The sequence below is a fragment of the Anolis carolinensis genome, chromosome 2 (assembly GCF_035594765.1).
Source record: "Anolis carolinensis isolate JA03-04 chromosome 2, rAnoCar3.1.pri, whole genome shotgun sequence".
Lineage (NCBI taxonomy): Eukaryota > Metazoa > Chordata > Lepidosauria > Squamata > Dactyloidae > Anolis > Anolis carolinensis.
Genome location: NC_085842.1, coordinates 276,903,258 through 276,916,867, shown reverse-complemented (window position 1 = coordinate 276,916,867; position 13,610 = coordinate 276,903,258). Strand labels below are relative to the sequence as shown.

Below are 13,610 nucleotides of genomic sequence, written 5' to 3'. Positions count from 1 at the left end.
GAGCAGGAGTCATATCAGGGATTTGTTTCAGTTTTGACTAGTGGCTTAAGTTGTGTTCAAATCAGCACTTTTTATTTTCATTTGATCTCATTGCTTTTTTATCCTGCTAATTATTTTAAAGTTTTATCTCCTGCACAGATCTAAATGCTCATTTTGAAACCCTTTTTTCTTTTTATAAATGGTGACCTTATGCCTCCCCCCCCCACCCAGCACATCCTAATATTATTTGAATTAAAGAGTATTCTCAAAAGGGCAATTTTAATTAAAATGAAGTACAGAAAGGCATGTGTCTGTATCTGGGAAACAGGCTCTTTATGTAGAAATGATAAAAGAAGTGCAGTAAAGTGTTGCATATCCTAGTGATATTACCCAGCTAGCTGTCAGGAGCAATTTGTTTGAAAATCTTTTAAAATTTAAACTTATTGTGATGAATTCTACTATTACATTAAAATAGCAAAAGCCTGGGTAAATATATTTAGAAGTAAATCCCACTGAATTAATTAAGCTTTACTTTCAAGAAAGTGCACATAGTAGTCCTTCAGCATCAAGATAAGAGCATTACTCTTCCTCAAAAGCTTCTATAGCTGAAGCGTGACCTTTGCCAAAAGTCACAGAACAACAATTGTGCTGATAGGCTTTTCAGTTTTGTAAGGCATATTTTACCTACTAGGTTTTTTTTATCGTCATCTGCCCACACTGACTTAGCTTCGTGACAGTTCATGGAAAATACTAAGCAAAATAACCACGAGCACTATTGACATCATAACTGCACAAAACCAGTTCATCTTATGAATCCATTACTTTATTTGCGACAACCGCATTGAGTATGACAGAATTAAGAAGGGAGCTCATATGTACAGTATATTTGCATAGCAATAGTAGACCTTATTTTTCTTTTCTCTTACAAATGAGAGAGATAACATTTATGACAATGGTATTCAAAAACAGTGCTTGAAAACTGAAGCAACAGGCTCTACAAAACTTGTGCAGCTCATTTACATGAAACAGTTGTGCAATAATCATTAGGGTACAGATCCCAGCCTGAATTACAATTTTCGGAGATTTCTGTTTGCTCCAATCTGCTAATCTTGATTACAACTTGTAGCGAAAAGGGGACACCCCTCCTGTCACTTACATGGCTGTTTGATATCCAGATTCCATAAATAACATAAAAGTGCAAGCAGGATCAGACTTCAAAATGATCTTAACAGATTAGAGATATGGGCCAAAACTAACAAAATGAAAGTCAACAGGGACAAATGCAAGATACTTCACTTAGGTAGAAAAAATGAAATGCAAAAATACAGAACGTGGGACACCTGGCTCAAGAGCAGTACGTGTGAAAAAGAGGACAAGTTAAACATGAGCCAACAATGCAATGTGGCAGCTTAAAAAGCCAATGGGATTTTGGCCTGCATAAATAGGAGTATAGTGTCTAGATCCAGGGATGTCATGCTACCCCTCCATTCTGCCTTGGTCAGATCACACCTGGAATACTGTGTCCAATTTTGGGCACCACAATTTAAGGGAGATGTTGACAAGCTGGACTGTGTCCAGAGGGTGACTAAAATGATCAAGGGTCTGGAGAACAAGTCCTGTGAGTAGCGGTTTAAAGAGCTGGGCATGTTTAGCCTGCAGAAGAAAAGGCTGAGAGGAGACATATGAGGGCCATGTATAATATGTACGGGAAGTCACAGAGAGGAGGAAGCATGCTTGTTTTCTGCTGCCTTGGAGACTAGAACACGGAACAATGGCTTCAAACTACAGGCAAGGAGATTCCATCTGAACATTAGGAATAATTTCGTGTAAGAGAGCTGTTAAGCAGTGGGACTCTCTGCCCCGGTGTGGTGGAGGTTCCTTCTCTGGAGGCTTTTAAACAGAGACTGGATGACCATTATATTTTTAAAGACCAAATATAACCAAATTCTCCTGAGGGTATACACATAAGCACAAAAAGAACAGTGCTTTGAATGTGATTTTCCTGCTTCTTGGCAGGGGGTTGGATTGGATGGCCCACAAGGACTCTTCCAATTCTGTGATTTACTGTAGTTATATAACCACTCCTAGAGGGACTCAAAGCAGTTTACAACATAATCGTGGCAAAATTCAATGCCGTATATACCTGTAAAACCAAATAATATCTTTAAAACAGTAAACTATACATTAAAATAAATAGGACTATTAAACATGAAATAAAAACATTTAGACATTAAAAAATAAAACATCCAATATAAACAATAAAATCATGTGATTCAAAATCATAGACTGGGGCCATTCCAATTGTCAATTGCACATATTCCTTATTTCTTGCACTAGATTAGTTTACTGGCCAAAAGCTTGGTCCCACAGCCATGTCTTTGTTTTCTTTCTGAAGTCCAGGAGAAATGCTGCTGTTCTAATCTCACTGGGGAGGGAGTTCCAGAGCCAAGGAGACAGCACTGAGAAGGCCCTGTCTCTCATCCCCACCATCCACACTTGCAAAGGAGGTGGGAATGAGAGAAGGGCCTCCCCAGAAGATCATAACCTTTGTGATGGTTCATAGAGGGAGATGTGTTCATACAGGTAAGCCATTTAGGGCTTTATAGGCTAAAGCCTGCACTTTGAATTGTGCTGGGTAGCAGATTGGCAGCCAGTGGAGCTGATGTAATGGGGGTTGTGTGCTCCCTATGATTTCGCTATGACTTATTTTCCCCCCATGTAAACACATTTACTTGGAACAAAGTCCCTACATTTCAAGTGATTATTTAAAATAACAAGGTCTGAACGAGCTCTTCCTTCCTATGAAACACTGAGGCAGGCGTGGGCAAACTTCGACCCTCCTCCCTCCGGGTGTTTTGGACTTCAACTCCCACAATTCCTAACAGCCTTAGGCCCTTTCCTTTTACCCCTCAGCTGCTTAAGCTGGGGGGGGGGGAAGTACTTTTGAGTAAAAGTACTCAAAAGATTTACTTTTAAGCAGATAAATATCATTGCACTGGTAAAGTGGTATGCAAAATTTTCTGCTTCACATCTTGAAAATTATATCCATGTAAATATTCCAAGAAACTAACTATTATGATCTTTTGCTACTGCTTTCCAATATTTCCTTAAAAGCTGTTGTAATATTTACAATTTGTGTCTCAAGATGGTGGAAGAAAGAAAAACAAGTGAAAAACATTGGAATGAGTTATCCGATCTGTTCTTTAGGAAACATGACATATTTCCCATATTCTGTTTTTTTAAATCTCAGAAAGAATTTTGTGGCACATTAAGAGCTAAAAATATATGTAACAAAATCTATTAGAGCACACTCTAAAACAGTATGTTTGAGATGCCACTTACAAATAGTTTTCTGCAGCAGGCAAACATTTCTATTACCCCTTGCTAATTTTTCCATTAGACTGTTTTACTATCTGATGTCCCTGTCCCCCTAGGTTTTTATTCTGATCCCTTTCTCACCCCGAGTTTTAACTTAGTGTTCATGCGGCCCGCCCTTGTTATATTGCTTTCTTGATTTTGTGTTGTACTGCACATTTTTATCTACTGTATTGGTTAATTGTATTATGATATGTTGTTTTTTATATTTTGTTATATTGTATTGTCCTGGGCATGGCCCCATGTAAGCCGCCCCGAGTCCCCGTTGGGGAGATGGTGGTGGGGTATAAATAAAGTTTTATTATTATTATTATTATTATTATTATTATTATTATATTTTTAAAGACCAAATATAACCAAATTCTCCTGAGGGTATACACATAAGTACAAAAAGAACAGTTAGATGAAAGTAATACAACCACCAGGCACAGATAATTTTTTTAAAAAGGGAAACTGGAAGAAATTCTAAGAAGAAATGAAACAGTGCCAAGATCTGAAAGCATTTTAAAAATCCCAAAAAGCTTTGGGGAAAATATTTACCTGTTAATTGTATACTAAAATGAATATATACCATGGAATGGCTTTTGACTACGATTTTTGGATGGCATAATTTTAACTGAATGTAATGTTTTTAAATGTAATTATGTATTAATTTTTAATTTGCTTATATTTTAAACTTATGTTTTATATGTGTTTTAAGGCATTGAATGATTGTCATATGTAAGCTGCTTTGAGTCCCCTTTGGGGTAGAGAAAGGCAAGATATAAATAGGGCAAATAAATTAATGAATAAATAAAAGGGGCATGAGCTGAGAGTCAATGACAAAGCCAGATGTGCCCATGGTGGCTCCTTATCAGTCTTGCAAAAAATTTTCCTGTCAGGAGCGACTTGAGAAACTGTAGGTTGCTTCTGGTGTGAGAGAATTGGCTGTCTGCAAGGACGCCTTGCCCAGGGGACACTCAGATGTTTTTACCATCCTTGAGGCAGGCTTTGCTCATGTCCCCGCATGGAGCTGGAGCTGATAGAGGGAGCTCATCTGCGCTTTCCCCGGGTTGGATTCGAACCGGCAACCTTCATGTCAGCAACCCAACCTTCAAGTCACCAGTCTTACCGGCACAAGGGTTTAATCCACTACACCACCGGGGGCTCCTAGTCTTGCAAATGCCTTTGCTGTTTTCTGTGTGTGCAGAGATAATAGGGTATTTAAAAGTATTTAAACCTTAAATGCCCTCCATGGCGCTGTCACATTAGAACTGATCCCTGCAGATTCAGGCTCGCTTTATATGCTTCAAAGCCTGTCCTTTTCCCCCTCAGCAGCTTAAGAGGCTGCGAGGGAAAAGGAAGGGGCCTGAGGCTGTTAGGAATGGTGGGAGTTGAAGTCCAAAACACCTGGCGGGAGGGCCCAGGTTTGCCCATGCCTGCCAGAAGCCCCTTGAGAATAAATGTTGCCGAGAAGCCCTAGGCCTGGAAGGGCTCAGCCAGGGCGTGGGCGTGGGGCTGGCAGGGGCAGGAGGGCCGCCTTGGGGGCGCCGGGAGAGTGCGGGGCGGCGGGGCTTGGCGGCGGGCCTTCCTGCGGGGCGGGGGCCCCTCGGGGCAAAGGCTCCTCTGAAGGCGCCGGGCCCAGGGCTTGTGGCTGTGGAAGAGGAGGCAGGCAAAGGGGTTGAAGGCGGCGTTGGCGGCCGCCAGGAGGCTCCCGATATCGGCGGGGGGACCCTCGGGGGCGGCGGCGGCGAGCTCCAGGGCAAAGCGGGGCAGGCCGCAGAGGGCGAAGAGGGCGCCCAGGGCCAGCGCCAGGTGCAGGGCGCGGGTGCGGGCGCGTGGCAGGCTCCGGGGCGAAGAGGCCTCTTCTTCTCCTTTCTCCTCCTCCTTCTCCTCCGGAGAGGCTCGCAGGGAGGAAAGGATACGTCCACACGCCGCGCCCAAGAGGCCTGAGGGCACCACGAAACCTGCCAGGCCCCAGTAGGCGGCGTAGGCCCATCTCGGCCAGCGGGGCACGCGTGGGAAGGCGGCGGCCTGAGGCAGTGCCAGGAGCAGCGCCAGGAGCCAGCCCAGCGAGGCTAAAGCGGCTCGGGAAAACCGGCGGGCGCTAGGACCTCCCGGCGCCACCAGGCCCCCGCGCTCGAAGGCGATCAAGACAAGCATGTTGTTAGTCGCCAAGAGGCCCCAGCCTTGCAGTACCCGAAGCAGGCGGCAGGCGGCATTGTCAGTGGCGAGCTCCGAGGGAGAGAGCTGCGGGCCGAGCAAGAGGCCTGCGCAGCAGAGGTCGGCCACGGCCAGGTGCGCCAGCAGGAAGTCCGCCTTCTTCCGGCGCCGCTCCCCACAACAGTAGCAGCAGCAGAGACGGTGCAGCAGAAGTCCGTTGCTTAGCAACGCCAGCAACAAAATGGCCGCCGCAGTGGGAACCCGCGCGGGGTGAGCTACGGTGGCCCAGAGGGGGGCGACGCTGGCGTTGGCGGCGGAGAGGTTTTCCTTCTGTTCACGCGCGACTGAGGCGTTGGGCGCCAGCCATGTCAGGCCCTCGGCCTCGGTCATGGCGCTCGGGGCAAGGAAAGTTGGCTCCGTCAGCAAGTCAGATCAAGGTAAAGGCAGGGGGGAAAAAACCCCAAGCTCTTCTGAATGAAGCTTGCCAAGAAAGCCCTGGCTGCCTGCAGGAAGTCGCACTCTCTCAGCTTCAGAAGAAGGAAAAGGCAAAAAGGCCTTACACCAATGCTGACACTCTTCTGATTCCAGCTTCAGGAAATACATCAAATGCACCTAGAGCCAATACTGTCTGCATGATTCCAATAAATAATATTTACAAAAAAGACTGCTGCCTTCAGAGCATAGCCTTCTTCTCCCACGCTCTGGCGTTACAGTCTCTTCTGAGCTTCATCCAGTCTTGCCAAGAAAGCCTTGCGAGGGGCTTTCCATGTGTGGGGAATGCGAGGCTTGTGTGCGTTCAGATGCCCTCCAGCACACTATTTATCTATTTATATAGGGCTGTGGTTGTCACCTGGCCTTGGCAGTGGGTGGGCACAGAGAGAGAATATCCTGTGCCGAGCCCACCCCATGCCACCTTTCCCCCCTCCTTCCAGTCCTCCTCTGTTCTTCAGTGCCAATGCCTCTTGGCTAAATTCTAAATTGGGGAAATTTCATTGATAAACCCACTGAGTGCATGCCAGGCTTGCATTTAGTACACTGCTTTTTAGAAAGAATTAAGTGTTTTTAGTTCCAAGCCCTTCTCAGTGTCGTTTGTTGCTGTGATAGTGGAATTTCCAGTGATGTTGAACTGTGAGTTAAACCTTGTCTTCAGCATCCACAACAAAGACTGAAGCAGCAACATGAGAGACACCATTTAGTGTTAGGGTGTCAACCCAATTGCTTGGGAAAGGAGAATGAGTCCTTTTACCCATCCATCCATCCATCCCTTTGTGAACATTTTCCCACTATTTTGCTAATTTGTGCTCACCTGAATCAAGGCTTTTGCTTCCGCAAGGCATCGCTTCCTCCTCTATTCAGCTGCCGCTGCATCATTTGCCCAGAGAAAGTCACATCTCACTGGAAAGGATAGAACTGAGAAACCTGTTGCTTGAAATGCACATCGTTTGCCCAGACAAAGTTGTGTCTGACGAGAATAAAGAGAAGCTATCTCTGGCTAGAAAATCATGCCCTCACATCCATTCATCCTGCAAATGTTTGCCCAGAAAAAGACGTGTCTGCCTGGAGAGAATAGGACTGAGAGAAAAACCTGTTGCTGAAAAAGGATGTATATCTCTTCAGCTGCCACATGGTTTGCCCACGGTCAGGTCTGATGGAGGAGAATGCAGTTTCCAATCTGTTAAAATCCATGGGAAACTTCACCACGCTTGCTTCTGTTAACAGCGCTGTCACTTCTTCATGCCTTGCAGTCCCTCTTAAGAAAAAGAGAAAAGGGCTACCAGATCCCTTTGCATACAGATCTGTTCTTCCTCTATTCAGCCACTAGATCAATTCATCTTATTATTTGCCCAGACAAAGTCATGTCTGACTGGAGAAAATACAGTTGAGCTAAACCTGTTGCTTACAAAGCATGTACGTCTATTCAAGCCGTCAAGTCGCTGGCCCAAAGAGACAGGAATAAAAAAAGAAACCTCTTGCTCGAAAAGCATTTACATCACCCACTGCAAACCCAGCCTGTTAAAATCCTCTGGGAGCGTTGCCACTGGAACAGCAGCTTATCAATTCTTCATACCCTTTTCAGGAATAAAAAGGGATCTTGTAACTCGTTTAAGAGTAAGAGAAACAGTGCAAGACCCCTTTGCATACTGATCTCTTTTTCTACTGTTCTGCCACCACATATATTCATTTTCCTATAATTTGCCGAGAGAAAAAGTAATGTCTGACGAACAAGAACAGAGTGAGAGACCTATTACTACAGAGGCTTCTGTTTGGAAAAGGGCTGTGTCAATTCTGAATACCTTCTTCAGGAATGGAAAAAGATCTTGCAGCCCCTTTGAGACTGAGAGAAAGGGGCTATCAAGTCTCAAAGGGGCTACAAGATCACTTTGCATACTGATTTAGACTGACACAGCTCTGTCTTTGAATCCAGTCTTTTCAGGGCTAAAGATGCCAAACAACCTGCACACTCCAAACCTCGATGAGCAATTTAAGCTTTTAAAAACACACTGAAACACCAGCTGTGCTGGGCTGCACATCAAGTTCCTGATAAACACAGTAGCAGTTTAAACATTTCCCAAGCATCCTTCAAATGACAATGCTAAACACGGTTACCTAGGAGTAAAACCATTTGCAGTCGCAAAGGGGCTACAAGATCTTTTTGCATACTGATCCATGCTAATGTGGCTGTGTATTTGAATATTCAACCTTTTCAGAGATAAGGATGCCAACCAACCTGTGTAACACAAACCCAGACAACCCATATCTCGGCAGCATCACAGATGAGCAAATGAAGATTTTAATGGCACAAAAAGAAACACTAGCTGTGCTGCACATCAGGTTCCCAATAAACACAGTAGCAGTTTAAACAGTATCCCTAAACATCCATCAGATGGCAATCCTGAACACAATTACCTAGGAGTAAAATCATTCAACACAATGAGGCTTACTCTGAACAGGCATACATATGATACTGTTATATTTCAATTATGTGCATTCAAGTAATTTCTGACTTATGGCAACCCCCACACAAGGTGTTCTTTGCAAGATTTGTTCAGAGAACTTTCCCATTGCCTTCCTGTGAGGCTGAAAGAGCATGACTTGCCCAGTGGGTATCCACAACTAAACACATTCAAACCTTGGTCTCACACTTGAACTACAACACCATAGTGACTCCATATCATAGTGTGCCTGACGTTCGTAAATCATTCCTGTTACTGTTATGTGCCTTCAAGTCAAATCTAACTCTACTCTGGGAGTTTCTTTGCAAGATTTATTCCAAAGGGGTTTGCCATTGCCGCCTGCTGAGGCTATGAGAGTGACTCACTGAAAGTCACCCAGTGGGCTTATATACCTGAACAAGGATTTGAAGGCTAGAATCCCAGAATCTTAGGCTGTCTTTACAGTGTAGAATTAATGCAGTTTGGCACTACTTTAACTGCTATGACTCAATGCTAGAGAATCATGGGAGTTATAAGATCTTTAGCCTACTCTGCCAAAATGTTACCGCGTCTCCAAATTACATTTCATATGATTCCATAGCAATGAACCATGGCAGTTAAAGTTATAGTGTGTAGATGCACCCTTAGTCAAACATTTAGTTCTCTATCCACTTAAGCTTAGGCGATCCCTTGTTGTTCTAGTATGATTGTCTTCCAGGTGTGGTGTCCTTACGGAGGATACGTAGGTGACTGTGGAGTCCTATTCTTGACCTGCATGTTCTTCCACAGTAAGGACATCGGTTTTTAGGTGGAAGGCGATCCTAATCAGGGTTGGCTTGACACACCTTCCTCTTAGCACATTTTTCCTTTTTGCGCTCCATTCATGCCTCTTCAAATTCCACAGCAGTGCTGGTCACAGCTGACCTCCAGCTAGAGCACTCAAGGGCGAAAGCTTCTATGAACTTACCTAGAGGTATAATCTATTAAACTCAAAAGATTTACTTTTAAGTAGGTAAGTACAATTGCACTAGTAAGGTGGTATCCAAGACTTTCTGATTCACATCTTCAAATTATATCTATGTAAGTATTCCAAGAAACTGAGTATCATAATCTTTTGGTATTGCTTTTCCATATTTCCTACAAAGCTACTATGATATTTACAGTTTCTGTCTCAAGATGGTGGAAGAAAAAACAAGTGAAAAACATGGGAATGAGTTATTCAATCTGTTCTTTAGGGAACATGACATATTTCCCATATTCTGTTTTTTTAATCTTGGAGAGAATTTTGTGGCACATTAAGAACTAAAAAAAAAAATACAACGTGGCATAATCTATTAGAGCCAACTCTGAAATAGTTAATAAGTTTGAAACACCACTTACTAATAGTTTTCTGCAGCAACCAAACATTTATATTCTCCCTTGGTAATTTTTTTCATTATATTTTTAAAGACCAAATTAACCAAATTTTTTGGAGGGTGTACAAAAAAGTTCAAAAAGAGCAGTTAGATTAAAGCAATACAACCACCAGGCAGAGATAATAAAAGAAAAAGGGAAATTGGAAGAAGAAATAAAACAGTGCCAAGATTTGAAAGCATTAAATAAAATCCCAAAAAGCTTTGGGGAAAATATCTAACTGTTCATTGCATACCAAAAGGACTATAATAGAGCTGGGAGTCTCTGACGAAGCTGGATGTGTCCCTAGAGGCTCCCTATCAGTCTTGCAAATGCCTTTGCTGTTTTCTGTGTGTGCAGAGATAAGAGGGTATTTAAAGCTATTTAAACCTTAAATGCCCTCCATGGAGCTGTAACACTGAACTGACTTCATAGCCTTGCTTTGTATGCTTCATAGAAAAATGTCCACATTGATAAGAATTACACTAGGCATAAATACACATTATGATGATCTCTCATACTATCTCCGCAGTCTCTCTCCTGCCAGTTCAAGTGGTATCAAACTGTGTTGATCCTCCTTTAGTTTATTGGCGCAAGATGAACAGAATTGTGGTAACTTGAAAACTAACAAATGTATTACGTGTAAGGTTTATTTCCCCTGGACACTGGTTACTTCATCAAATATCAGACTAGTTGAAGTTTCTAGATCAGTTTCAAAGCTAGCTACAGGCACCATGCAGTACAATAATCCAAACAGAAATGTATCCAAGTGCAGATAACTGTCACAGTTCTTGGAAGAGTGATGGTTGATATATCAACCTAAGTTGGTGCCATAAGTCCTTTGAGAAATAAGAAACAATATGAGTGTAGCAGCATCCTAAAATATATGCCTAACTCATATTAGGATAGGATGGGTGCCATATGAGTTGCAAGGTGCATGTCCATTGACAGAAATAGGGAAATAATTGTACTTGAAATCTTCAGAATGCCCAGTTCACCCTTAAAACAACTTGTTGCACCTTGTTTCATTTTACCTAGAAACTAGAAAAAGACTTGGAGTCATTATCTTTTCTGGCGAGATGGTGTATTGTAGAACATGGAATCCCAAGGTGCCAAATTATTTAGCCCTGCTTTGGGAGAGTATAATTGCCTCAAGAAGAGGGTGAACATAGCTGCAGCAAATAGCTGAAACCACTTTTTACAGTATTATTTCCTTCAAATTTTGTAAAAAGGGAAACCTAAATGAAACTTTATACATTTAAAGAAATCTGGTAAATAGTCCAATTAGACTTTAAAAGAATATCTGATTTTTTAATATATAGAAACATTTAGATGAAGAAAAGTAGAACAAACAGTAAATACAACAGTGGCTATAACATTGTAGATCTTGGAGGAAGTACAACATTGATATATCTACATGTTTATGTGTTGTCAACAATTGATACTAATAAAGTCCTCACAAGTATACCAATTTTCCTTTATATTAAACTTAGGTTTAATATAAATGTATCCATATAAAAGTGTCCTTGTTGTGTTCAAGCATCATCCCATAAACCAACATGAGTTATTGGTGTTGAAGAAAAGTCCAAAGAATAATAGATAGTTAACAAGATGATGACTTAACATATTGGTCATACCATTCTTATGGTCTTAATTTGGGGTGTACCTACACTGTAGAATTAATGCAGTTTGACACCACTTTAGCTGCCATGGCTCTATTCCAGGCATGGGTAAACTTTGGCCCTCCAGGTGTTTTGGGCTTCAACTACCACAATTGTGGGAGCTGAAGTCCAAAACAGCTGGAGGGCCGAAGTTTGTCAATGCCTGCTCTATCCTATGGAATCATGGGAGTTGTAGTTTTACAGTCTGTAGTGTTCCCTGCAAAATAGTGTTTGTGTCTTACCAAAGGACAACAACCACAATTCTTTGTGTGTGTGTGTGTGTGTGTGTGTGTGTGTTAGTAGCAAGCAACTGCAAGTCGCTTCTGGTGTGAGAGAATTGGCCATCTGCAAGAACGTTGCCCAGGGGTCGCCCAGATGTTTTGATGTTTTTACCATCCTTGTGGGAGGCTTCTCTCATGTCCCCGCATGGAGCTGGAGCTGATAGAGGGAGCTCATCAACACTCTCCTTGGGTTGGATTCGAATCAACAACCTTCAGGTCAGCAACCCAACCTTCAAGTCATCAGTCCTGCCAGCACAAGGGTTTAACCCTCTGTGTCACTGGGGACTCCTCCCATGATTCTAAACCCATTGGAGGTAAAGTGGTGTCAAATGGCGTTATTTTTACAGTGCAGATGCACTCTTAATTAAATAGTTTAACAGGCACCAGGCTTTGTGGGTCCCTAGAAAGTGCTCCATTCATGAACATAATGTGGTGGCAGTGAAAACTAGAACTGGAGAGTTGCATTTTTTAAAATCATCAGCATGCACACATGTATTTTGTTTTGTACTGTTTATGTTGTTGGTTAGTTTTTCTTTGAATTCAATAAAGTTAGGTTTTTTTAATGAAAAGCCATGTTCAGCTGAAATTGACTTGCAGTCTGAAAGTTTTGTGGTGTAAAAATTTGACTTGCTGTGATTTACAGTAATATTTTTCTCTATCATTTTGTTTCAAAAAATTGTCACAGAAAGAAGAAATGCCAGCGACAGAGTAATAGTGTATCATCAAGTCAGTTGTATATTTTCCTCCCAAAGGATAAATCTCCTACATGGAGTCACTTCCATTATGATTTCTACCAGATGGTTCTTCTTTATAAGTACGCCCCCATTTAGAGGAAGGCAAAATGAATCACAAATTGTAAGGCTTCATCCTTAACTCAGGGAGATGGGGGGAAAAATCAAGAATATACATTTCAAAGTACAGGGAGTTTTGTGTTATTTAAAACAGGAAATAAAACACTGCTTTGATTTGTTGCTGTTCTTAGTATTGTTTTTTCCTTTTCTATTAACTTGCAATAGTACTGAGCTTCGCAAGAGTTAGAAACTCTCACAACTCCATCCCAGTAGTCTTTCTATCATGTATGCCTTCATGTTGGCTACCAGTTTATGGTAACTGCATTAATTTCATAGGGTTTTCTCTGGTGAGGCATCCTCAGAGGTGGTCTTGCCTGGTCCTTCCTCTGAAATGTAGCCTACAGTATCTGGTTTTTATTGGTGGTCTCCTATCCAGGTACTAATCAGAGCTGCAAGATCAGACAAGATCAGGTACCTTAGATCATGTTGGCAGATGCCATACCTTGCCCCTCTCAATATTCAAAGAATGTGGGAGCCATGCTTTGTATTTTTGCTTCAGAGCTTGTAGTCTCTAGCAGTTCTTAGGTCTGCTATGCGCTGCAACCCTCGAGACTACATTATGCCTACTCTATCTGCCCGCTTCTTTTCCCCCCAGCAGCCATCTTGTGGAAAAGTTTTTCAGATGCCTAGATCGTGACTTTTGTATTTTGTTTTCTAGTTTAGAATTTTTGAAATTTTAAAGTTTTTCCTAACAGAGTACATTTGGTCATCAAGCTGACTTCAACTTATGGTAGTCTTATAAATGGGAACCATCCTGTCATCAACAGCCCTGCTAAGGTCTTGCAAACTTAGGGTCATTGAGTATATCCATCTGTAATGTGTTTTTTTCTCTTTTAATACCATCTTCTACTTTACTAAGAACTATAATATTTTCTAATGAGTCATTGCTTATCATGCTGTGTCCAAAGCCTGACTGTTTTAGTTTAGTCATCTGGGCTTCTAGGAAGAGTTCAGCCTTGATTTGCTCTTCTTGTTGTGAGCCTTTAGTCATTTGCG

At 42.2% G+C, this 13,610-nt stretch overlaps 1 protein-coding gene across 1 annotated transcript; it reads right to left on the bottom strand.

The window, feature by feature from the left end:
- Nucleotides 1-784: 784 nt before the first annotated feature.
- On the bottom strand, nt 785-9,349 carry gpr150 (G protein-coupled receptor 150). The gene has a single exon (XM_008103063.3). It carries the CDS (start codon nt 5,884-5,886, stop codon nt 4,813-4,815), a length of 1,074 nt encoding a protein of 357 aa, XP_008101270.2. The 5' UTR covers nt 5,887-9,349; the 3' UTR covers nt 785-4,812.
- Nucleotides 9,350-13,610: the final 4,261 nt, after the last annotated feature.

Excerpts from the sequence above, each read along its gene's own strand:
- gpr150 (XM_008103063.3), bottom strand. The coding sequence starts at position 5,886 with ATGACCGAGGCCGAGGGCCTGACATGGCTGGCGCCCAACGCCTCAGTC.